At 40.7% G+C, this 27,339-nt stretch overlaps 2 protein-coding genes across 2 annotated transcripts; one reads left to right on the top strand and one right to left on the bottom strand.

Moving 5' to 3' along the window:
- Positions 1-2,795: 2,795 nt before the first annotated feature.
- LOC143855218 (uncharacterized) lies at positions 2,796-8,602 on the top strand. The gene is made up of 3 exons (XM_077365445.1): positions 2,796-3,537; positions 4,603-4,733; positions 7,379-8,602. Exons 1-3 carry the CDS (start codon positions 3,319-3,321, stop codon positions 8,073-8,075), a joined length of 1,047 nt encoding a protein of 348 aa, XP_077221560.1. The 5' UTR covers positions 2,796-3,318; the 3' UTR covers positions 8,076-8,602.
- Positions 8,603-9,372: 770 nt separating this feature from the next.
- LOC143853761 (uncharacterized) lies at positions 9,373-9,876 on the bottom strand. The gene has a single exon (XM_077363498.1). It carries the CDS (start codon positions 9,874-9,876, stop codon positions 9,373-9,375), a length of 504 nt encoding a protein of 167 aa, XP_077219613.1.
- Positions 9,877-27,339: the final 17,463 nt, after the last annotated feature.

Raw genomic sequence — 27,339 nt, 5'->3', positions numbered from 1 at the left:
ATACTATACACTATTATAGTAAGTGTACTATCCAATGATGATTCCTTACCATCTCTATACCATACAATTTCAATTACAATAGATTTTCTATTCTTTCTTTCTTTTTCTCCCTCTCTTTCTTTTTCTAAAAGTATCCTTCTTGTCCCCAAAAATATGAGAGTACGCTTTAATGATGGAATGCAATAATCTACACTTTACAGATCAGAGCATCCTTAGTTCTCAAAGAAAGAAACAGTTTTTGGAGGTGTAAAATTGTGATAAATAATCAAGAAAATATTCTACTTGTGGGCCCATGGTCAAAATCAATTTGGACAGACAATGCTCACTGTACATGTGGCACATATCAGAACCATCGATCTGATAGGCCCCCACCACATACAATTTACCTGAGGGTAAAATTTATCTTACGCCCCACGCATGCCACCTTGAAGCAACCCTGTCCGTTCATCCGACCTACAAAAGCAAGTCATGTGGGTCACCCTATTATGGTCCGCCAAATCAACGGTTCTGTTGACACAGGTCATGGGACCGGCGGGTACCAGAAGGTATACATAACGTTTGATTGCCGGATTTTTTTTGGTTATTGGGATTTTTGTGGAATAAAAAACTTCCTTGGAGATTGATGGGAAAAAAAAAACTCCATGGCGGTAAAATGAAAATTCCATGTTTGGTTGACCGGACTATGGTGGGAAAATCCTGAGGAAATTCCACAACAAGAATAAAAAAAATTCCGGCAACCAAACGTAGATCGATCCAGTCTAGAAATGGGGCAATTTCGTCATATTAAGCCAAAGCAAGGGCCTTTGATAAGACACTCCCGCGAACTTCAGTCCTTCCCGGAATAACGAAAACTAAACATAATACAAAAACGAGGAGCAGGTGAGCAAGGGAGCATCTATGAGAAGACCTCCAATGGTTGCCATACTGGGGTAGCTGAAACTAGAACTGTCGAAGCGTAACTTCAGCCAACTAGGGCCAAGGGGTTCGTCTAGGGGCCACGACCTCTTTTCTAACCATACTCTCACAAAGCCTTCCTAGAAAAATGATTGCATTTCTACCTAATGTTTTTCTGTCCTCTCTTGGGAATAGTCATTTTCAAGAAAAGAGAAACAAAGGGGTCGGCCCAATAATCTACAGTCAAATAATCTGTCTGGGCCCACAATGGTTTTCACATTCTAAAAGAAATAAGGCCTTAGCTTTTATGCATGGGATTTTGCTGGGAAGTCAAATGAAGAAAGCTTAGGATTTTGGAAAGCCTAAGTACCACACGACTCTCAATTACATGACTAGCAAATAAAATGTCGGCAATTTTCTGTTTACAAGTGAGAGAAAAAAAGGAAAAGTAAAGGGACAATAGAGGGATTCTCTTGTTTTCATTAAGCTTGGGATTGGACGAGAAGGAGAAGATCAGTAACATATTTCTCATGGATTTTCCTCCAGGAGGGATTCTCCTAGTCAAGAGGTGAGAGAAAGATTTGGCATTCTCTTGTGTTCAATACAAGAGGTCTGAGTTGAAGAGTTTTTGGAAAGGGTTGCAAGGGAAATTAAGGTCAAGAATCTATCATGTATGTATTAGATCAATTAAGTAATCTATTATTATCTTTTTTATTTCTTGCTTAGTGAAATAATATCTGAATCACCTAAATTTGGTGTGTTTAACAGCACGGAAATTCTACAATATTTTATCTAATACTATACACTACTATAGTAAGTGTACTATCCAATGATGATTCCTTACCATCTATATACCATACAATTTCAATCACTTATGTTCTACAATAGATTTTCTAGTCTTTCTTTCTTCTTCTCCCTCTCTTTTTTTTTATTAAAGTATCCTTCTTGTCCCCACAAATATGAGATTACACTTTAATGATGGAATGCAATAATCTACACTTTACAGATCAGAGCATCCTTAGTTCTCAAAGAAAGAAACAGCTTTTGGAGGTGTAAAATTGTGATAAATAATCAAGAAAATATTCTACTTGTGGGCCCATGGTCAAAATCAATTTAGACAGACAATGCTCACTGTACATGTGGCGGGTAAACAACCCTGTCTGTTCATCCGACCTACAAAAGCAAGTCATGTGGGTCACCCCACTATGGTCCACCAAATCAACGGTCCTCTGTTTGGTTGCCGGGTTTTTTTTGTTCCTGAGAGTTATGTGGGAGAGTAAGTTAAATTTTGGTCCCATCCCATGTTTGGTTGCCTTTTAGCACATGTTTTTTTTAATCCCACTTTTATAATGATTACTTACGGGTGAATTTTTTAATCCCACTTTTGTAATGATTGCCTTTTCATCCCATCCCAAGATAACCCCAGGAACAAAAATAAACTCAGGACCATAACGTTTGGTTGCCAGATTTTTTTTGGTTCTTGGGATTTTTGTGGAATAAAAAACTTCCTCGGAGATTGATGGGAAAAAAAAAAATTCCCTAGAAGTATCCCGGTAAAATATATCCCGGTAAAATAAAAATCAAAATCCCATGTTTGATTGACCGGCCTATAAAGGGAAAATCCTGAGGAAATTTCACAACAAGAATCAAACAAATTCCGACAACCAAACGTAGATCGATCCATTCTAGAAATGGGGCAATTTCGTCATATTAAGCCAAAGCAAGGGCCTTTGATAAGACACTCCCGCGAACTTCAGTCCTTCCCGGAATAACGAAAACTAAACATAATACAAAACGAGAAGCAGGTGAGCAAGGGAGCAGGCCATTAAAAGCATGACAAGTGTCACAATCTGCATTAAACGCGTCAACGATATATACCTCGGTGTAATCTAAGCAAAGCCCACTGAATCTCTCTCTCTCTCTCTCTATCTAATCCCATTCTCGTTTTTCTCTCTCTAAAACTGCCTCTTTCAGAGAAACCCTAGAAATCCTCTCTAAGGAAGGAAAATCCCCTCGTGGCATAGAAATTCAGTGCTGGATTTCACTCACGTACGTCTTCTAACGAAGATTTCGCCGCAAAACAATACGATTTCGATCTCTTTTCGTGAAAAATTGCTCTCTCTCTCCAACGATCTAGGGCAGATTTGGAGAATAACAACACGATGGGTGAAAATTTGCTTTCGATCGAGAGTTTTGGAGAATAACAATACGATTTCGGCCTCTTTTGGTGAAAAATTGCTTTCTCTCCATCGATCTAGGGTAAATTTGTAGAATTCCAGTCGGATTTTCCACCTCATTTCCCGATCTGACTAACTGAGTTGAAACTCCGTTCTCCGGAGGTTTTTAGGGTTATAAATGAGGATATGGACGGGAATTACAGGCTTTTAGGAAATTTTAGGCTTTGTTTGGGGAGGATTGTAGGAGATGCAGATCGAGAGAAGCCGAAGAAACAACGACGATCGTCATCGTTCTTCATATGATTCGTTAGAGAGAGGCATTCGAAGGAGAGAAAATGATTCTACAATGTCTTCGAATTTTCTAGGGTTTCCTTCTTTGTCATCATCCTCTGGTATGAATTACATTGAGCATCGCGTCTCGAAGATGGATACTCTTGCAGGCGTCGCAATCAAATACGGCGTAGAGGTGAATAAATAAATTTTAGTTTTTTTTTTTTTTTTTTTTTTTTTGAATTATAAACTTTTAGTTAATTATGCTAGGTTTTAATTTCTGCAGGAGTGTGCCATTTTTAAGACAGTTCTAAAGTCTGTTTGGATTTATTTTTCCTTTTTCTTAAGCCTTTTCATGATCATGGAATGCTTTTTTGTATAAAGGAAAGGAAATTTTTTTCCCCGACAAAATCTAGGGTTATTTTGGTTTTATCCATGGCAAGCTTATTATTATTCAGTGCAGTACATTTATATGTGCATCCAATAAATAAAAGTATTCTAATAAATGCTGTTGTTTTGATTTCTCTGTTCTTCTTCTCTTGTAATTTGCAAGTTGTATCTGCTTTGATTATAAAATTGATTGTTGTGTTCTTTCATTGCTTGGGTAATAAATTCCTATGCAGTTTTTACATGGCTGATTTTCTACTGTAGTAGCTGAATGGTTGGACTTGGACTTGGACTAGGAAAAATGATCTTCATCAAGCATTTTCTTAATGTCAAAAAAAAATCAAGCATTTTCTTAAAGGGCGATGACTTTTTCACCTCCCTGTAGGAGGGATGCACCCCCCTTTTAACATGATTTGACGTCAAAAACCGATAAAGTTGCCCGCAATTCCCGTTCAAGGAGGGCGCATCCCTCCTGCAGGGGGGGGTGAAAAAATCATCTCCCTTTCTTAAATTCTTGGAAATGTGCTACTCTTGAAGACTTTCCTTAACCAGTATTGATATTCTAAAAATTTGCATGAGAATGATCATGTAGATGTTAATCTTGGCAGAAGATTTAGGTTTTTCTGTAGGTATTATCAATTTGCAAACGAGTGGTTATTTGCTAATTATAATTAGCTTCAATAGCAATGCTCTCAAAAAAGAATTTTACTTTGTTTCTAAGCCTTCTGTTCTGTTTGATATTTAAGCAACTTTGCATGCATAAGGAATATTCCATAAAGGGATGTTAGTATTGTTTTCTAGCAAGCCAATGGGATGATTGTTTTTTTCCTTTCTGGGTTGCGATTACTTCAAGGGTTCCTGTTTGATGTGTTAGGTGGCAGATATAAAACGAATGAATTGCTTGGTGACGGATCTTCAAATGTTTGCCCACAAGTCACTGCAGATACCACTACCAGGGAGACACCCCCCATCCCCCATTGTTTCCAATGGTTCATCTGGTCCAGGGTACTACTATGCTCTCATACTTTTTTATTATTAAAATTATGATTTTTATTGCATATTTACCTATGATTTGTGGACACGGACATGAAGAGTCGTGTGGCGACACGGACATGGAGTGTCAGACAAGGCAAACCCCAAAATTTAGAAACGGGGACACAACTAAAATAGAAAGTATGTATAATCTTCGTGTGTCGAGTTTTGATCGAATATGAGTTGTCTGACATGGCAACATCTACAAATCTAGAAATGATGGCACATACTTACTAATAAAATTACTTATTACTATCACAATTTGTAACAATATAAATATGGTATTCATTTAACAAACTAATAAATTATAGAATTAATCAACTATAATCTAAAACAAGCATGAGAACAACGTAGTCATCAATTTAATCTAGTTGTCTTCCGTCTCCAATTTAATCTAGTAGTCACTTCACTAGCACATTCCATCTGAATTGTAAATTCTGAATTCAAACCTGTAGAGTCCTGAAAACTATAGAAAACACTTCAATAAATTTTGATGTCACTAAAGATATTTGACTAAGGTTTACCACTTATTTCGATTGTGAAGGATGGTACAGGGTCAACTTTTAGTAGCCACTTCACCAGCACATTTGAATTGCCAGTCAAGTGGTGGACTCACCACGTACACCATATCAGAAGTACTTCTCCCATCGAGATTTCTACCCTCAAAATAACTAATTTAGTTACATTGTCATTGTCCCATTGAAAATTATCTAAATTCACTTGAAACTATAGAAAAAGCTTCCATCACAATCTTACAGTTTGAAATACATTCCTCCTCGTCTGGGTTAGGCCTTTGATTACATGACAAATGCCTGACATTTGGTCACAGTTGGTCCCATTTTGTTCCCTTTTGCAAAATGTTGGTCAAGGATTTTGACCTTATTAATTTAGTGTGAGGCATGGCTAATGCATCTCTGAAGTAACAACTGCATATCTCCCATCTTAATTACAATTCAAACATGTAGACTCCTGAAACCCAGAAAAACTCTTCAATAAGTTTTGTTGTCTCTAAAGATACTATTATGAGGTTTTCCATTTATTACAATTGTGGAGGATGCTATGCTGGTCAACTTTACTCAAGTCACCTCACCAGCACATTCCACGAAGTGTTAATGAAGTTGTGGACTCATTAGCCAAAGAAGGAATTGATATGCATGAGCTGTATATTGAACAAAAAGAACTTCCCATCTTGTAGCCCCCTTTCTGCTTTCTATTTGTTGCCTTTCCAGCATCCGTTAATTCAAGTCCCTTGGATTTTTTTTCCTTTTTTCCCCGCTGCACTAGGTTTTTGTAGTTTTGGGTTCAACTCCTCCCCTTTCCTGTTTATAATTTTTCATCAGTATAGGTTTCTGTTATTGTTCAAAAAATGAAGGTAGAGTCTCCTTACCCTCCCGATCATGACAATTTACAAAATTACTCATTTTGATGTTTGCAGTTTCATGTTTTTAACCTCATCAAATGCATGCTGTGTATATGCATTTAGTTGCTCACCTCCAATAGGCATAGAAAGCTTAGCCGGTGGAAGGGTCCCATGACAATGTAAAGCTAATTCCGGTATTGTCACATATTGGTGAATGACAAAGAGCCTTATTCAGGTTATTACTATAACTTTTTTTTATGAAAAATAATGAGCAAAGATATTTTAATAGAAGAACAGCAAGGAGAATGAAATTAGTGGCTGGTATATGAAAAGAAGAGGAGACGAAAGGGATATAAGTATCAGATTAACTACAAATTGGAACTGATTGCCCTAAACATAGTTCCAATCGATCCCTCTACTTTCCTCGCATCATATTTGAAGAGTCACTGTCCACCATTAAAGACTCAACTCAATAGATCCATCTTGAAATGCAATTCTTCGTTAGAATCTTTGACGCTAATACTATGACCAGTATCATTGTTCTTCAGTTTGTAATAAGTGATAGCATTGAGTTATATCATTTGTTTTGATGATTGCATATCATGAATTTGGATCTTATTCCTGGTTATTGTTGGAGGCAAGACCCAAACAGTCACTATTGGCTAACAATTATAGCTAAAGGACGCAAGTGGTAGAGTCATGAATGGAAGAGTGCTGATCTCTCAATATCCAGACCAATTTGATTCGACTCTCCAGGCATTTTGGATATACTATGCTACCCCTGTTGTTGGCACTTTCAGGAACACAGTTGGTATGATTATGTGATCAATAAGTTTCTGCAGGTTGAAGACATGGGTATGCTTGCTGGTTGTGCTTCTGTCAGATCTAAACTGGCAGCCATTCTCAATTTTAACTGCTTTTTTTTTTTTTTTTTGAAATGAAATTTTAACTACTTCAGTTAGAGTAGATAATTAAGCCTGAAAACGATAAAGTGGAGTAGGAAACATCGCTGTCCAGTGTAGCAACCTTTTTACCTTTCTCAAAAGCATATCAGATTTAGGATCATTAACCTCTCTTCCTGGTGGCATATTTATTGTCTATAGCAAAACTGGTCGCTCATCATTTCTGTTTGCGTGCAATTTTATTACTTGCAATACTCATTGCTATTTGAATGTTAAATGTATGTTAATGTTCAGATGGAAACCATCTGAGTTTCTATGAATTTCACTACAGCTTATTGTGCTGGCATTTATTGCAGAGAAAGTAGCAAGCTAGCCATCTCCCGCCAGTCTCATATCGATCTGTTGGAATCATTCGAGTCACTGAGGCTGAAATCCTCACAACAAAGAGTTTCTGCGGCCATGAGTAGTTTACAGGACTTCTATGGTCTCACGCCTAAGAAAAACAAAGGTCTAACTGAAGGGACAGAAATGACAAACTACAAAACAGGTGGAGCTCTGTACCTAGAAGATGCTGAAATATGCCCAACCCGGCACCATAGGACTAGAAGCTTAGTTAATGGTTTCTTGCCAGAGAATAGTAATCTTGAAGAGGATGTTCTGCTCTCAGAAGCCCACAGCGAGCATGAGAGATCAAATGAAAAATCTTCCCAAAGGCATAAAAAAAGTACCCCTGAATTGCTGTTGAAGGAGGACAGTGGGAGCAAGTTCTCGAGAATAACGTGGAAAGGTCTAGCCCTCAGACCAAAGTCAGCAAGCCGAACTGCTCTGGCAGTGGAAACGGAATCAGGTAGACTGAATCCAATTCCGATGGCAGATTCCATAGTCGACAGCTTCACATTTGTCCGGAAATCATCAAGTACATCGAATTTGCAGGAATCGGATAGCAACTGTTCAGTCTGGACCACTTCCAAGTGGACCTCAAAACTCGATTTGCAGGCCCATGGCTTGCCAAAGCCAATTACTGGCCGGCGGAACAAAGCTGCTTTGGACTAGTAAGCCCTTTGCTCAATACCCCAATTGGATTGAGAATTCTCAATCAGGCCTTCCATCAAGAGAAGGCTCATACAGTACATAGCTTTGTAGGAAGAGAAGAAAGAAAAAAAACGAAACAAGTGAATAAGATGGTGTGGTCAACTTGATGGAAGAACAATGGATATTTTTACACTAGAATGCAGTGTATTTGAGATTAGTTGCAAAGGTATATAACCATCAGATGTCTTTTACCACATTCGAATGCAGTGTATTTGAGAGTTTGCTGCAAAGGTATATAGCAATCATTCTTTCAAGCTTCTTCTGATTTACACCTTACCTTTTAGTCATACAAATATATTCAAATGTTAAGCTCGTCTTCCTAGGTCAGATTCGCAGTTGGATCTGTTTGTCTTATGATCAATAGGGCCAAATCTTGGACTCTCTCTCTCTCTCTCTCTCTCTCTCTCTCTCTCTAGAGTGTATATCTAGAGTGTATAGCAACAGCTATTGTCGAATCTGGATGAATCAACTTCTCTTATGTTCTTGAAGGTACAACCCAGATATAGTTTTATGGCTTCTGAATCTTGGGCTTTTTTAAGGTGCTCCTTATGGAATTGAACAAAGAGATTTTCCTTTGGCTTTCTTTAATAGTCTTAATATTCAACCAGATTTCTGAAATGTCATGTGTGGTGGATAGAACAGAAAGATGAACATTAATGGTCCATTTGTTGTTCCTTCTTAGAGGGCGAGCCTTGTGTCACGGACCCTTGGTTTGGGATTGAGGTCCGTGCGGCACTTGCGTTGCCTCACAACAAGCAAGTAAGCCTAGCAAGGTTATGAGAATCAAACCTACAAAACAAACACAAATGGAGTGCTAAGTTTTCAAACACACACAAAGCAATAGAGCACGCGAGTAGGCAAATGTTAAGCTTTATTGATGATTCCAAAACAAGTTACAATAGGATCATGCCGAAAGGTCTACAACTCCTAAGGGTCCCCGATCACCCGTTGATTAGAATGGAATCCCTGCTAGGATATGCACTAGCAATGCACCTCTCGATGGCTAACCAAGATCTCAGGGTAAAGAGCTTTAGCTACCAACCCCCTTAACCACCAGTGGCGAACAAATGTGCTATAAACAACGACTTTTGAAGACGCAACGAGACGAGCACGTTTTGAATTTTAATACCAACCACGTCCTCACTACAACATGTACATAGGCATGAGTCTTACATATTACATTGATAGACCAAGTCACGGGCCATAGGCCATGCGAACAGCGCTGGACGAAATGGCCACGTGACACTCCCCCACCCAATCATGTCGACGCCCTCGTCGACATTGCGTCCGTGTAGGTACGTATTTCATCTTCAGTGAGGTGGAGCTTTTCCCTTGGTTCCCAGCTAGCTTCTGAGTCTGGTAGGCCTTTCCACTTGATGAGGTATTCTAGTGACAATCTTCGAGAAGTTCCTCGCGGCTTGGTGCGTTCAGCCATGATACCCTCAACTTCAGGTGTGAAGGAAGTTGCGTGCGGTTCCTCTCGAACTGATGTGTTTCTGGTGTTGTCTTCCTTATCGGCTCGATAGGGCTTCAAACAACTGGCATGAAAGACAGGATGGATTCTGAGCCATGAAGGGAGTTGGACCCGGAAGGAGACGTTACCAACACGCTCAAGGATGGGAAGGGGTCCTTCATATTTTCGAACCAAGCCTTTATGCACTTTGCGGGTAAACTTGAGCTGGCTAGAGTTCAATTTGACTAACACCAAGTCACCAACTTTGAAGTCATCTGGTCTTCTATCCTGATCCGCCCACTTCTTCATCCTCCTTGAAGCTTTCTCCAAATACGCTCTGGCAATGTCTACATTTGTGTGCCACTCTTATGTCATATGATAAGCAGGGGGACTATTGCCGATATAACCAGCAGCGATGGAATGGGGGGGTGGAAGGTTGCCGGCCAGTCGCTAGCTCGAAGGGGCTTTGATTAGATGCAGAACTCTTTTGTAAGTTGTAGCAAAACTGCGCTACATCGAGCAGGTGAACCCAATTTCGTTGGTTGGCGCTGACAAAGTGCCTCAAGTATTCTTCAAGTAGGGCATTGACCCTTTCTGTCTGTCCGTCGGCTTGGGGGTGTAGGCTGGAGGAGAAGTTTAACTTTGTGCCCAACAACTTAAACACTTCGGTCCACAGGCGGCCTGTGAATCTTGGGTCCCTGTCACTGACAATATTCTGAGGAACGCCCCAATACTTCACAACATGGCGGAAGAATAGTCTAGCTGCCTCCTCTGCACTGCAATATAATGGCGCTGGTATGAAGGTTGCATACTTTGAAAACCTGTCCACGACCACTATGATAGAGCCAAACTCCCCAACTTTGGGTAAGCTCACAATAAAGTCTAGGGAGATACTCTCCCAAGGTCCTTTCGGCACTGGCAACGGGTCTAAGAGTCCCAAGGGCTTGTCCCTTTCCACCTTATCTTGCTGGCAAGTGAAGCACGTCCGAACATACTCTTCCACATCATCGCTCATTCGGGGCCAGTAGTAATTACGTTCAACCAGGGTGAGAGTGCGATGAATCCCAGGGTGCCCTGCCCACAGAGTATCATGGCATTCTCTCAAAAGTTCCTTCCTTAGGTCACCTGATCGCGGAATGTATATTCGACTCTGCTTGGTCAGTAGGAGACCGTTTTGGGCCCAAAAACGCCGTGATTTCCCCGCCTTCACAAGCTGCATGATAGTTTGGGCAAATGGATCTTTCTCAAGCCCTTCACGAATACGGTCTTGTAGGTTGCTCTTTATTTGACACATGGAGGCATGTTCATCCAATTTCAAGGTGGCCAACTCAGCCTTTCGACTAAGTGCATCGGCTACATGGTTCGATCGGCCCGGCTTGTATTCTAGAACCATGTCAAATTCTGCAAGGAAATCTTGCCATCGAGCTTGTTTTGGTGACAACTTCCTCTGGGTTTGGAAATAGCTTGTGGCTACATTATCGGTCTTGACAACAAACCTGGAGCCAAGAAGGTAATGTCTCCAAACTCGCAAGCAGTGTACTATTGCGGTCATCTCCTTTTCTTGCACGGTGTACTTTCGTTCAGTGTCATTGAGTTTGTGGCTCTCATAAGCAATCGGGTGCCCTTCTTGCATAAGCACACCACCAATAGCATAGTCTGAGGCATCAATCTGAACTTCAAATGGCAGCGAATGGTTTGGCAGTTGTAGCACTGGCTCCACCATAACAACATCCTTGAGATTCTGAAAGGCAGTATTACATTTTTCGGACCATGACCACGGGCGATCTTTCTTCAACAAGTCTGTCAAGGGAGCCGCTCGATTTGAGTATCCTGATATGAACCGCCGATAGTAGTTAACAAGCCCGAGGAATGACCGGAGTTCTCCCACCTTGGTTGGAATTTGCCACTCTTGGATGGCACGGACCTTCTCATTGTCCATGCGAATTTCTCCTCCACCCACTTCGTGACCCAAGAACATAATACGCTCCTGAGCAAAAGAGCACTTCTCTAACTTCACATAGAGTTGGTTGTTTCTGAGTATCCCAATGACCTTCTTTAAATGATCGTCGTGTTCTTCGAGAGTGTTGCTATATACTACAATGTCATCGAGGTAGACCACTACAAACTTATCTAGAAACTCATGAAACAAACCATTCATCAAAGTACAAAAGGTTGCAGGGGCATTAGTAAGGCCAAATGGCATCACCAAGAATTCAAAGGCACCATACTTTGTTACACAGGTTGTCTTGGCCTCATCTCCTTCTGCAATTCGCACTTGGTAATAGCTTGATCGCAAATCCAGCTTGGAGAAGTATCTGGCTCCTCCCAGTTGGTCAAACAAGTCAGCAATTAGGGGGATAGGATACTTATTCTTCACAGTCAGCTTGTTGAGGGCCCTGTAGTCAATACACAATCATAGACTCCCATCATGCTTCTTTTGAAATAGAACTGGGGCACCAAAGGGGGCCTTTGAAGGCCTAAGAAATCCTGCTTCTAGTAGCTCGTTGAGTTGTCTCCTAAGCTCTGCTAACTCTTGAGGGGCCATTCTGTAGGGGGCACGGGTTGGGGGTATGCTGCCAGGCTCTAGCTCAATTTTATGGTCCACTGCCCTCCTTGGCGGCAACTTCTTGGGTAGCTTCTCAGGCATGACATCTTTAAATTCTTCTATAACATCTTTAATGCTCGGGGGAATGAGGATCTCCCCCACCAGTGCCTCTCCCATTTTTAAGGTTGCCACGAAGGTGGGTTCCCCTTTCTTTAAACCCTTCTTCAGCTGAAGGGCCGTTAAGTGTTCGACGTCTTTCTTCTCTTGTCTAGTGGCAGGAATCATACAAGGTGCTTTTTCTCCAAACATACATAAGGAGTTTAAGTAGGACATTGGGACTAGATGATATGAAAATCATCTAAGGGTACTGCCATGAGATTGGTTGTTCCAGACCATGCCCCAATCTTGATTGGTACACTCCTTGCTTTCCCAGTGACGGGGCGGGCCTCTGAGTTTACTGCCTTCATTTTCCAGTCATCTTTTTCGAGCTTCAACGCCAAACGTTTTGCCTCTTGTTCCGAGACAAAGTTGTGTGTAGCACCTGTATCGACATAGCCCGAGTCATCTTTCCATTGATGCATGCTTCAATGTACATCAAGCCTTTGGATGGGACTCCTTTAGAAAGAATTTTCTTGGCACCTTGTCCCTTGATAGCACTGCACAGGCTTAGAGCTGTCATCTTTGGTTCCTCCTCATCTTCTTCCTCTTCGCTCTGAGCGTGGGGTGAGGAAGTTGAACCTAGCAAAGCATTGACAGTCCCCTTTTTTGGGCAAAACCGAGTATAATGTGGACCGGTGCATGTGAAGCACGGCCCCTGTGACGCAGAAGTTGGTGCCTCATTGTATTGTCTGGACCCCTCTCTGTGATAGGTTCTCCTATCGCCCCCTGAACCCTGGATTCTTCCTCTTGTGCTACTAAAAGACGACTAGAGGTATTCATGTTGCTGGGAGGCCTGTTGAAGCTGCTAGATGGCTTGTTGTTGAAGTCTTTCTTCCTGTTTGTTGCGTCATCCCCCACATGATCAAATAACTTTTCTGCTTCGATCATTGCCGTGGCAAGGTTCTGAACTCCTCTTCTTCGGAGCTCTATCTGAGACCAAGGCTTTAGTCCCTCCATAAATTGAAATAGCTTGTCCTCCTCTGACATGCTCTTTATATCAAGCATGAGAGTCGAAAATTTCTTCACATATTCTCGAATCGACCCGGTTTGTTGAAGGCGCCGTAGGTTCTTTCGAGCAATAAACTCCACATTCTCAGGCATGAATTGTGCCTTAAGCTCTCGCTTCATGTCTTCCCAACTGTCAATAATACATCGTCCCGCTTCAATCTCTTCATAACGGGTTCGCCACCACAATTTGGCATCATCACTGAGGTACATGCTGGCCGTAGTGACTTTGGCATCCTCATCAAGATGTGTTGCACGGAAAAATTGTTCTATATCGAACAAGAAGTTTTGTAACTCCTTAGCATCACGGGCACCGGCGTAGCATCGTGGTTCAGGCACTCGAACCCTGCTACCCTGTCCATCTCCGTGACCACCTATGCCATTACCGATGGTCCTCATGAGTAAATTCACCTGGCCAGTGAGGGTCTCAACTTGCTTTCGAAGATCCTCCATCGCGGCCTGATTCAATAACTCAGCAAGAGCATGGACTCGCTCTTCTACCTCTTCTATCATGCCCTTGGTCTCCACACCAAGGCCTTCTGTCAATTCGGCAAGATTGAACTGTTGTTGCTCTACCGCTGTCACCCTTTCCTCAACACCAGCAATCCGTTCTCTTGTACTTCGCACCGGTATTGGGTCTTGCTCATCATGGACCTGACTAGACTCCGGAGGAAGTGTTTGGGTAGCATTCTTCTTCGCCATTTCTGAATGTAGATAGGAACTTCGGCTCTGATACCAACTGTCACGGACCCTTGGTTTGGGATTGAGGTCCGTGCGGCACTTGCGTTGCCTCACAACAAGCAAGTAAGCCTAGCAAGGTTATGAGAATCAAACCTACAAAACAAACACAAATGGAGTGCTAAGTTTCCAAACACACACAAAGCAATAGGGCACGCGAGTAGGCAAATGTTAAGCTTTATTGATGATTCCAAAACAAGTTACAATAGGATCATGCCAAAAGGTCTACAACTCCTAAAGGTCCCCGATCACCCGTTGACTAGAATGGAATCCCTGCTAGGATATGCACTAGCAATGCACCACTCGATGGCCAACCAAGATCTCAGGGTAAAGAGCTTTAGCTACCAACCCCCTTAACCACCAGTGGCGACCAAAGGTGCTATAAACAACGACTTTTGAAGACGCAACGAGACAAGCACGTTTTGGATTTTAATACCAACCACGTCCTCACTACAACATGTACATAGGCATGAGTCTTACATATTACATTGATAGACCAAGTCACGGGCCATAGGCCATGCGAACAGCGCTGGACGAAATGGCCACGTGACACTTGGCACAAAGGTAAGGTTGCTCCATTGTGACCTGGTGGTCACGGGTTCGAGTGACGGAAACAACCTCTCTGCAAAGCAGGGATAAGGCTGTGTACATCTAGCCCTCCCTAGACCCCACAATGGCGGGAGCCTCACGCACTGGGCTCCCCCTGTTTTTCCTTCTTAAGGTCAATTGAGAGCTGAAGATTCCTACAAGGTTTGTAAGTTGGGGTTCAAAAAAAAAAAAAGGTTTGTAAGTGGTGGTTCATGAAAGCAGGGGTACGAGTTTTTTTTTTTTTGGCAGTTTGTGGGTAAATGACAGTTTATTTGCACAAATTCAGTGTCTTGTTATTTAACCAGTTGTTAATGGTTATCACAATTTCCAAAAATGCTCTCAGAAGCAAATTAAGAAAGAAAATACAAGGTGAGTTAGTGCAAATTATCGAAACATAGTAGTGCTGATATCAGTAGCCTTCTTTAAATGTCTAATATTATTCAATTATTCTTCCCGATTGCATGCGAATTGATTCAGGAACTTAATTAGATTCATTTAAAACATTGCTCAGATTTGCAAGCACGAACCCAGAATCTCACTGGTGCTAAAATGGAGGCGAGCAATCCGAGCCATCAGATTAATTGTGCTTGCGATGATGATGGTGATGATGATGATGATGGCACAAATTGACAGCAAAAACCGCATTTATAAATCATGTGGGGATGGTCTAATCTCCAAATCAGAAATCGCAATTCGGAATGGGTCCCAACTGTTACTAGCAATCACAACCGTCAATCTGATCGGCCACCATCAGACTCTACAGAACCCTAATCTATCAATCCGATACCCGGCATGTCGGTAGAACCTAATTTACACACCTCTTAAGATATTCTGGATTTCAAGCAGCAGGTATAAGGATCTTGAGCAATGCTTTCTAAAGTGAACATCAGAATTTCCGGCTAATATGAAGTTACGATGTGCCATTCCAATTAAATTCAATATGAAAGCTACGGCCTCAGTGAGTGATGTGAGATGCATAAGATAAAGCTGCAAAAGTATCCTAGGATTACTGAGTTCAAAGGGAACAATACCATATTCAAAAGCTCTCAAGTTCATATTAACACATTATATTGTAAGTGCTTGGTCATTGATGTATATAAAAATTTTGAAATGGATTCTACCAATTCTTAACATGGATTATACAATCCAGGATTTTAAAATCCTGTGTTTTACAAGCTAAAACCTTGATTTTATATAAGCTAAAACTTGGATTTTATAAGCAAATATAATCCAGGTTTTAAGTTCTAAAATGCAGGACCCAGCTTGAAAAATACAGGATTTTAAAACCCTGGATTATATAATCCATGTATCCAAACGGCCCCTCAGTGATTGAAAAACAGATGGAGAACCAACAAGCATTACTGATTTATCTGAGGTTTATTGCATTATAAGATCTGTATGTTCTGAGATACTTAGGTCATATAGTTGCAAATGTAAGTAACATAGATGAAAATTTATGATGCATAGTCTTTGAAATGTAGGATTTAATATGGCTATCTAAGGGGGAAAAATTGGTTTGGTGAGATCAGATGTGCACCTAAAGTTTCACTGAGAATATAAATATGGACACGACAAACAATGAGAACGCAACTCCGTGAAGAGAAATCTCTAAAAAAAAATAATAATCCGTCAACAGATGAGATACTTGTAATGCCTAAACAATTGGGAACTTCAAAATTAAGCTACCACTCCGTTACGCTTCCAAATACATTTGGAGTATGTGCGCCTCAGTTTATGATACAGGCGGAAGCATTGCAGGCAAACCAAAATACAGTTTGATGATATATAAAACTTACTACAGATAAGTATGTACTCAGTTTCACATATTAATCACAAGAACTCTAAAAAATAACAGATAAATAAAAGTTACACAAACTGGTGCTTGGACTTGTGGGAAATATGCATGCATTATACATTTCATCACTAACTCCAGAAAAAAGGGAAGACAAATATCGTTAATCCTTGTGTGTGTCCGATTTTTTTCTCATCATGCTTGATTAGAAATTACCAGTGGCTTGTCATAGGACATCATCCAAAATCAATTTAACACGAGATAGCAGGGTATCTTTCCCGAAAATTTCCTTCAAATGAAGTTCTAACTATTTTCATGCCTTCAAACTACTGGGATCTCTTCCAAAAGTAATAATCTGTATGTTCTACTATGAGACCAGAAATTTCTAAAATTTAACTCTACAATTGCAGCACTTTTTATCAGATGGGAAACTTTGACTGCTACTCGATTGGTTTCCAACCTGAAATCCTAGAAATGATTGTGTAATAAAATCACCATTGTAGTTGCCAAGAACTTTAACAACTCTCTCTTGGTATGGCATTAGACAGCACATATCATTCTGCAAGCAGAAGTCTCTTTTCTCCGAATACTATGTGATGTATAACTAGACCATCTCCAAGAATTGTATCACACAAAAGAGCACAGCAGCTACTTAATCCAAGAATAAAAACAAGACCCAATCATGCATTAGCTTTTAAGCAATGTTTATATCAGCTTTCACAATGAAGCTTCCCAAGAAAATAATACCAAAAACTCAGGTTGGACACAAGCATATCAACTGTGAGTAAATAAACTCTCTAGGGAAGAAAACGTACACTTTCCAGATATCCAATGTAGTGGCCGAAGATTAGGCACCGGCAGGCAACTTGGGTGAGCAAGAAGTATCTGGCTAGTGTGTGGATCATCCCAGCCCCTCCTCGAGTGTGCGCTTTTGGGTGGACAACCTGACTTAACAAAATCCTCACCGCAGATCATCTTCGCAATCGGAATATTATGATTATTGATCATTGTGCCTTGTGTGTGGAGGTGGGAGAATCGGTGGACCATATGTTCATCCATTGCAAATTGGCTAGATATTTTTGGGGTAGACTATTAGATAGCTTTGGTATATCCTTGGTATTCCCTCAAAAATGAGTCAACTTTTGGAAACTTAGCCATTAGCTCCATGGCGGCAAAAAGGAAAGATCCTTAGGAAAGTCATTTTGCTAGCCACAATATGGGTTCTTTGGAAGGAAAGGAATAGTAGTGTTTTCAGGAGAACAATAAAAAGCCCCAATTTTTTATTTATAAAGATCCTAGCATTAATGATTGCTTGGGTTCGAATCCTTCCTCCATTTAGGTTTGTCTCAGCATTTGACTAGTGGCATGGGCAGAGAGAGTTATGTTGGGGAGTTGAGCAAATACCAGCTATTTCCCAGAAGTGGTGCCCTACTGAGCCTGGTTCAGTGAAGCTTAACTTTGATGTTTCTAGTCTAAGGAACCCCATGGGGTCCGGTATAGGTGGACTCCTTAGGGATGTCCGTGGAGCGACCACATGGGCTTTCTCTGGTCCATTTGGAATTGTGGATTCCAATGAGGCGGAGATGTGAGTTTCCTTACAAGGAATAAGGAAACTGGAGTCGAGTGGTATTATAAGAAATAAGGAAACTGGAGTCGCATAACCTAGAAGGGGACTCCACAATATGTTCAAAAAAAAGGGGACTCCACAAATGTTATTGCGTGGGCTGGGGGCAGACGTGCTGGGCCATGGAGACTAGCTAGCACGGTGGAAGAGATTAGAGACCTTGTTCGAGATATCCGCCCATCATTAACGCATAGGAGACGAACAACAAATTCAATGGCGGACGTTTTAGCAAAGGCGGGTGCAATCCGATCAGACACGGAAATAACTTTTAACGATATCACGGGGATTGCATAAGATTATAGTCTTGCTTTTTGTGTACAGTCACAGGGACAGCTTGTCCCGTTTTAAAAAAAAACCCCGCAGCCAGGGGATCGTCAGTACAGAGAGAATAAACATAAATAGATATAAAAGAGAGAAAGCAACCCTCAAGAAGGGAGAAAATCAAAGAGCTCCAAAGCAGCCCTATGAACTCCATCTTTGGCAAGACTATCGGCTTCTCTGTTAGCCAACCCCCTCAGATGATTAAAAGATATCCGCATCCTCCAATGCGATCAGAGATCTCATCCATCCAATGAGCAAACCGCCAAGGGGGCCTTGAATGGCTTTTTAGCCATCGAATCACGTTGAGAGAATCGCCTTCCACCACAACCTTGTCTACACGGGACAAGCTGTAAAAAAGTTTTTTTGAGAAGGTAACTATTTCATTTCATCTGTAAAAAATTTACAAATTGACACACGGGACAAGCTGTCCCTGTGACTGTACACAAAAAGCAAGACTATAATCTTATGTAATCCCCGCGTGATATCGTTAAAAGATATTTCCGTGTCTGATCAGATTGCACCCGCCTTTGCTAAAACGTCCGCCATTGAATTTGATGTTCGTCTCCTATGCGTTAATGATGGGCGGATATCTCGAACAAGGTCTCTAATCTCTTCCACCGTGCTAGCTAGTCTCCATGGCCCAGCACATCTGCCCCCAGTCCACGCAATAACATTTGTGGAGTCCCCTTCTACCATCAGAGGACCCATATTCTCTCTTTGTACTGACGATCCCCCGGCTGCGGGGTTTGCCCACTCTTATTAATACAAACCATTACTATTCAAAAAGAAGAAGAAGCAAGAAGTAGCTCTAGAGATAGAGATTCATGCTATCGCAAGTCTCCATGAAGATCCTCTCCCGGAATGCCAACGTATTGGGCTCCTTGAAAAAAGAGGCCCAGATAAAAGAGCTGGTCCAAAGTCACAAACTGGATATCTTGTGCATACAAGAAACAAAGATGTCATACAAGAAACAAAGATGTCAACAATGAATAGGGTTGACATTAGAGCTCTGAGGTCAGAGCACATTGGGATCATGTTTCTCTGGATGCAATAGGTGTATATGGGGGAATTCTCATGGCATGGGATGCGAACTCTTTAGAATTACTAGACTCTGGGATAGGAAAATTCTCAGTGACGATAGTTCTAAGAAGGGTGAGTGATAACTCAATGTGGACAGTCTTAGGGGTGTATGGGCCTACTATTAGGGAGGAGAAATGTCACCTGTGGTAGGAATTGGAGGTAAGGAGGTGGACAAATCCATGGTGTATTGGTGGGGATTTCGATGAAATAAGGATAATAGAGGAAAGGGCACGATGCAGTAGGTCAAGTCAGAATATGGCAACCTTTACATGGGAACCTTTGTATAAAGTGCTAGCTAAGGTCCTAGCGGATCAATTGAAAAAGATTCTCCACAAGATAACTTCTGGAAATCAATGTGCCTTTGTCCACAAAAGACAGATTCTGAATTGCTCCCTGATTGCAAATGAGGTGGTGGACTACTACTCTAGTCTAGAGAAAAAGGAATTGTATGCAAATTGGATATGGAGAAAGCCTATGATAAGGTAGAGTGGGCATGTCTGGACTATTTGCATCAAAGAAAGAGGTTTGGAAGCAGATGACGGTTATGGATAAGGAAATGTATAACGTCGGCTTGGTTTTCTGTCCTTATTAATGGAGAGCTCCAAAAGGATTCTTTAAGTCCTCTCGAGAGCTTAAGCAAGAAGACCACTCTCCCCCTTCCAGTTTCTGATTGTAATGGAGACATTAAGCTGGTTGCTTGACAAAGGAAGAGCTAGAGGGATGATAGAAGGTTTTAAAATTGGTCATTCTGGAACAAAGGTGTCTCATCTTCAGTTTGTTGACGACACCCTACTCTTTAGCTATACAGAAGTGGTGAAGGTAATCAATCTCAAGGCAATCTTAAGATGCTATGAATTAATCACAAAGGAGTGATTTCCACTAGTCTCGCTTATTTAGCATCCATTTGGATCATGGGTGGTCTCTTGGCCTAGCAGGAATAATGGAGTGTATGGTGGACATTTTCCCTTCCATCCATCTAGGCTTGCTCTTGGGAGGAGGAAGAGCAAAGAAGATGTGTTGGGATCCTATAGAGGATTGAGTGGAAAAAACAATGGACACATGGAAGAGAAATCTAGTCTCTAGGGGTGGTAAATTAACCCTTATCAAGGCAATGTTAGCCAATATCCCTATTTACTAGCTATCCGTCGTCAAATGCCCTATGAGCATAATTAAAATATTGGAACAAATTAAGAGAAGATTTTTGCGGTGGGGGGGAGGGGGGTCAAATGAGAAGCATAGAATTTTATTTATTTATTTTTGAAAAGTGACTTATATTTATTGATACCATGAAAGATACAATGGGGACAAGAAGTCCCTAGTAACATTACATAGCATTTGTATAGGCAATTCAAGGCATACCCTGAATTACCAAAGGAGTATTGGGACTATCAATCCTGCACATTCGATGATCATTTTACTCTTCAGATGAAGCCTAGTATACTTTCCAAAAGCACCCGTTTATCTTTTCCAGTTTTAGGACACCCTCCAGGACTTCCCATCATTCCTTACTCTCTTCAAAAAAAACAAAATTAAAATTCCCCAAGTATATCATCCATATAACCTATTACCTAAGATTCATTCTACTTCTTTTTCATCTTTACTTTTTCTCCATCCAGTCATACACTTTGTTCCAACTCCAAAAAAACCATCTATCAATTTTCCAAAACAAATTAACAAAACTAACCCTTAACTCGAGACTATCACGCACATTCGCTCGGCTCCACCATTAGGATCCCAATATCCAATTCTAGATCCATATCATCAGGGGAAAAAATCGATGTAAACTGTGGATAGGGAACCTCTTCCACCGGATTCTTCCGGATAGCTATAAGCTCTGCTATCTTGCGAATGCAAAGGGTTCGTTTTGCCTCCCATTCAAGCCGTCTCAAGTTATTCGTATACTCCAACAAGCGCCGGAAAAAAAGAAGTTTATACACCGGTATACAAATCTCCTTTATATTGAGTGTACTTGTTAGAGGGAAGAACTCTTCAGCAATGAGTTTGTAGTCCTCCTGAAATTGCTTCCACTGTCGCTTGATAATCCCTTTAAATTCCGGGACGGTGGGGGTTTCCACCGAAGCTTTTACAATATTGTATTGTAGGCTACACAAATCGACGATGCTGAAACCACTTCGTGTAATATGGAATCTCTCTCCGTAACCTCTAATAGGTACGGAGAGCAGAAGAAGAAAAGGAAGGATCAGCCATTCCTTTAACCACTAGATAAGGGTAGTACTTACCTTTGCTGAAGAATACGAACAGACCTGAAAAATTGACCTACTCTCCCATTATATACCTATAATTAAATAAGGCTCATATCTTCGCGTCCTTGGGCCCACAATCTCTTCTCGATAGTATCAGTTGTTACAAGATTTTGTTTCTTCCTGAACAAGGCAAGGCCTGATATCGACAAAAAGAGCCGACACCGCCAAAAGGAGCCGTCACCACAATACCATATGCCAATCCACAAGTGTCCTTATCCTTTTTCATTCTACAAGATAATAACCACAAAACCATATATACTCCTAACTTACTCAACCCTCCCACACAACAGAACTGCCCAAAATTTTAACTAATAAGAGGCCTATCTACCAAATAGGAGAACTCATCATCCACAAGAAACGAGGAGATTACGATGCAAGGCGGGCTTACCAAATGAATCCAAGGGGGACCCAACTACTTTTTCCTTTATCTTGGGCAGGAATCCCCTACAATAGTCTGCATCAGGCTTTTTTATCTGGGGGTTCTTCACGCAACCCTCTTTACCACTTTTCGGAAGGGATGTGATAGTTCCTTTTCTGACAGTACCTAAATATTGCCTGACTCCTGCAGAACTCCTTTCCTTGACCAAGTGCAAAAAGGACTGACATGCCTTGAATGGCTCTTCGCCAGAGATTTCTTAAACTTTAACCCATTTCCCGTACTAGGCTGGATTAAGGGATAGTCCGGGCAACAGGCAGGAGGCCATTCTGACATGGAGGGAGGTTTGAAATTTGAATTCATACGGGAGGGTCCCGAGTGTCCAACGGCTCCCTGGCTAAGGTTTTCCGGCGAAAGAGTGGGCGGACAATCCGCCACCAACATAGAGTTTTTCGGAATTTGAGAGCCAGCAATCAAGGGGCCAGAGCCTGATAGGAGTGACTTTTATTCAAAGACGATGAACCCCTACTGCCCAAAGATTCAATTCCAATTGTGTAAACTTGACCGGAAACTTGAATTTGAAAAGAGGGTGGTACGAACTTCCACCACGGAGCAAAAATCTTAGCAAAGACAAAGGTCATCCACTGATTGTCGCTCCCTTCCATTTTTACTTCTAGAACTCGACCAAAAAGATTACCTAGAGCTTGAACTGTTGATGTGGCCCATACATGAAGAGGAATGCCATAAAATCTGACCCAAAATTCCTCTAGCCCCGGGGAGAAATCTTTGGTCCAAGGGAGGAGGGAATGGAATCGATCTTCCCACATATCATTGCCTTTGTCTAGGATCGCTATAGCTTCTTGTTCCGATTCAAAGATAAATAAAACTTCGTCCACTGATAAAAGACAGGGGCATGAAAGGAAAGGGAGGTTCCAGACTCTTTTGGCCCACCGCCAAAGATAAAAAAGATTATCGTTAGCCGATAAAGAGAACCGGAGATCCAGACTCTTTAGTTTTTCCAATTAAACAACATCTGAGTGACGATAATCTTGATTCCACCTCCTTTCCCGAAATGGAGAGGACCGGAGAGCCTACCTGAGAGATAGTGGAGATTGTCCATGAGTCGGGCCAAAGATCATCTTCATTAGGATTCGATTCGGGATCCAGATCATTGTATTTCTTACCCAAAGGCTGAATCCCATTCTTTGATCCCAAGCAACATCTCCGCCATCTGACTCTCCAACTAAAATTAAAATATTTACAGGAGGGGCACCACCAATAAACTAATTCCCCATTTAGAACCCTCTTTACCTCTCTCTTTTTCTTTTTTCTTTTTTTTTATCCACTACCATGAGTTTGGGGGAATACTTCCAGGTGCATGTTTCAGATTGTGTTGCTTTTCCCAGAGACAATACCGCCTCCATTGGAAGTTCCGATAAGCGCAATCGTCACAATACCAATCCTTACCTCTATCTTTTTCTTTTCTTTTTCTACTTTCAATTCTTTCTACCATGTTTCCCCTTTTCTCCCTTTCTTCTCGCACTACAGTTGTGGCCTTTTAGTCCTTCACTTTCTCATTGTTTGTATTTTTAAGCATAGAATATATTTGGTAAGTTGGGAAGAAGTTTGTACGCCAATCAAGGCCGGAGGCCTTAGGAATAAAAAAGGTAAAGGAAGTAAACCAAGCCCTGTTTGGTAAATGGCCATGGAGGTATGGAGAGGAGGAATCACAAGTGATTGAAAGTAAGTATGAGGCTGTCCCGGGTCATTGGGAGTCTGTGGACAAATTTAGGCACCCAGAGATTACAGTATGGAGAGACGTTATGCGCATCAAAATCAAGTTTAAAGGAGCCAGAATTAGAGTCTATTCTAAGTAGCGAATCAAATTCTGGCATGACCAATGGTGCTCCCTGCTTCCGTTAAAGGACCTATTCCCTAACTTGTTCCTAATAGCAAATCGGAAGGAAGCCTTTGTGAAAGAATGCTTTGATGGGAATGGGAATATGGTGGTGTGGATGCCGGGGTTCAGCAGGAATTTCTTTGATAGAGAAATTCAATCGGTGACTAGGTTTAAGGAGATTTTAGAGGGCTGCTACATCAAGGGATTTGGGAAAGACAAAAGAGTTTGGATCTGGAATTCTTCAGGGGAGTTTACAGTAAAATCTTTCTATCATCATCTTGTGGCTTGTCCTAGGCTACTAATATTGGCAATACCATGTTTTGATAATTACACTTATTATTTAAACAACTGTAAAAGGTTATTAAAGCTCCTCAAAAACTATCAGAAGCCAAATAAAAAGAAAAGACAAGCCGAGTTTCTGGAATTATTAAAACATGGCAGTGCCAATAGTAGTATCCTTTTTATATTTAGTTAAGGAAAGATCTGCCAAAGTGATGTGTTGTTAGGACGGGAAAGATGTCGGGGTGGGGAGGGGAGGGGATGACCATTAGGGAATATTACAGTCGTCGTCGGGATAATCCCCCGCCTTGCTCTCTCTCTCTCTCTCGGCCAAGATCACCTCCTTACCTCTATGCTACGTATACCTCTTCCCCCTATTGGAGACTTGGACACCATTTGCAGCATGATGAAACTCGAGGCTAAATGTCGTTCTCGGGAATTTCTCGGCAAGGGAAAATCTCGAGACATTAATTTTTTTTGGGTTTATATCGGGAAATAAACAGTAAAAATAAAATTATTTAAAAATATATATAAAATATTAAATTTAAGAAAAAATATAAAATAAAAATATCGTAAAAAATCTCAGGATAATATCGCGATATTATCGGTATATTTTAATTTTATGATAAAACGAAAATATCGCTATATTTTTAAAATCTCAGGATTAGTTCGGGATTATGTCGTTTTATCAAAATCTCGTGATAAAAACGCTATATTTTGAAAATATCGGAGATATTTGTGACATAGTTAATATGCCATGTCCAATATGGATTCTTTATTTCTTTCCCTATAAGCCCACGCAATATTTTTCCTGAATTTTTCCCTCACCCTTAACTCTAATCATTCCCATCTTATCACCCTACTTCATACCCTGAACTTACTAACCCCATTAATCTTATACCAATTAGACATCTTTTGGGCCATAATTAGACATTAGTCATTAGATCTGATTTGTTTGATAGACTTGTGTGTGTATTATATGCATCTGATTTCTTTTATTAGTATTTGATTTCCCTTTGAATAGAACTAGATGTTGAAGCTTTACTTGGATGAGTTGATTTGTACTGATGAATTATTTTAAAAGCTTTACATCCAAATCTTTTTAAAAGTTCTAGCTACTCTTGGTTATTACGTGTTTGTTTATTTTTATTTGGGAATGATTTCATTACTAATATGAATGAGAATCCATTCTTAAGCTCTAAAGTTCCCAAGAACCTATAGATTCGCATCAGAACTTCATACCATTGGAGTGTCGTACAACAAGATCAATGACTTGGAAGACCTGTTATCTGCGATGGTTTTTTTCAGTTCCTCATCATCTTCTCTTCCTATCGTTTTCACTTGTACTTTTAAAATTTGTAAATTGCAAGCCAGCCATTATATGATTATCAACATTCACATACTACAAGAAGTTTCGGTGTTATCATTCATTCCATTTGCATAATAGCAACTGATAGTTGGGCAGGGGACCACTCTCATCACTAGTGGGCTACAGTTACGTCTACTTGATAAATTTCAATAATATCATGAATGATGATTTTAAGTACAAGAAACTCCTTCCTTGTGCTCGTGATCGTCTTGGTCATGGTTGCTCCATTATAACAAATACCCACCATTTCAAGGAAAAAAAAGTACAAGAAACTCCATAACCAAGAGGACAGTCAAGATCATGGACAACATGATGCTCCATTGAGACCTTACATCCTAGATGCTCAAACTCTACGTACATCAGTTAATACTAATCAAAAGAATCGTGTTACCTTTAACAGGCAGAGAGATATTGATACCATCATAGACTCCCCTGACCACATAAAGAAGGCCTAGTCTAATAATATTATACAAAGTTAATAACCTCTGTGGTGATAGCAATAGGAGAAGAGATCAAATATGAGAGAAATATGCTGGATAAGAGGAAGAATTCAATAGCAATCATTATGACGATCTGTGGAACAGAACAAAACTAACAGAAATCCATTAGGAGGTCGCAAAGATCTATTATGGAAAGGATAAGAAAATCTCTTTTACAATTGCCCATCCGAATTTCCTCCCAAGAACTATGGAAAGAGATAATTGAAATCCCATAGAAACTCAAACGTGTCGTGGACGAAATGATAGACATCGAGAAGAGACGCCTCTAAAGAATTAGGCTCCTTTCCTTCCAAATCAACCATAACATAGACGCGGGAAATAGGTTCCAAAGCATTCTACCTCTTGATGGCCATGGAGCAAAGGCCCAAGAACCAAAGAGATCAGCTATAAAACCAGGAAGAACCCAACCAACTCCAAAGAGTTTGAAGTTGGTAGTACAAAATCATGAGTGAAATTACACTGGAGCAACAGGTGGTCAACAGTTTCAGCGTCTTCTAAACACAAAGCACACTGATTGACAATAGATAAATAGTGAGAATCTTGCTCAGACATGTCGTCCAACAAAAAAATGTAACTCTATGGAGGCACTGGTAAACACCGTGCTCTCCAGGTAGACAAACAGAAATTGTGAGATAAATGGTAGTACAAAGAATTCATTGAAAAGCTACCCCTTGAAGTCCATATTTTATGCAAACCTAGGTTCACAAGTCCTTTACAGAGAACTTTTGGAGCATACGCATATTATAAGTTTAATAAAATAGCACCGCCATTCCAATAACAGAATAAAAAGACATGCAATAGGTTTTCACAAAGAATTAAAGCCTTTAAGGTAGTTCATTAATAGTAGAAATTCAGCCAAGTAATTTTGCAAACAATGATCAAACCAATGAAATCAGATCCATAACCATTGACAAAAAAGAGTATAATGATCTATTGATCTGTCCACAAACTGAAATAATGTAAAATGTCAAAATAGGGCCCAAAAAAGCTAGGATAACGATAGGGGTATCAAGGTGGGAAGATATGGGAGGATGGAAAAGGAAAGTCGAAGAACAGGGCTGCAAATATTATTGTGAGGTTCAAAGAAGGCAGCAACAGGATTTACGATATAATCAAGTATCTGGGGAAAGATTTGTCTTGGTGATGTAGGCTTTGCCCTTGTACCTTGTAGTGTAGGAGCTTCCAAGAGTTGATGGAGCGTTGGCAGCAACCACGGTCAGTGTTGTACCAGG

This window comes from Tasmannia lanceolata, unplaced genomic scaffold, assembly GCF_043159265.1.
Source record: "Tasmannia lanceolata isolate RefF3 unplaced genomic scaffold, GAP_Taslan_0.1 ptg000020l, whole genome shotgun sequence".
In the NCBI taxonomy this organism is placed as follows: Eukaryota; Viridiplantae; Streptophyta; class Magnoliopsida; order Canellales; family Winteraceae; genus Tasmannia; species Tasmannia lanceolata.
The sequence above is the reverse complement of the archived record's forward strand: the minus strand, read 5'-3'. Positions and strand labels throughout refer to the sequence as shown.

Coding starts and splice junctions, on each gene's coding strand:
- LOC143855218 (XM_077365445.1), top strand. CDS start 3,319: ATGCAGATCGAGAGAAGCCGAAGAAACAACGACGATCGTCATCGTTCT. Junction 3,538..4,602: donor CAATCAAATACGGCGTAGAG/GTGAATAAATAA, acceptor TTGATGTGTTAG/GTGGCAGATATAAAACGAAT. Junction 4,734..7,378: donor AATGGTTCATCTGGTCCAGG/GTACTACTATGC, acceptor CATTTATTGCAG/AGAAAGTAGCAAGCTAGCCA.
- LOC143853761 (XM_077363498.1), bottom strand. CDS start 9,876: ATGAAGAAGTGGGCGGATCAGGATAGAAGACCAGATGACTTCAAAGTT.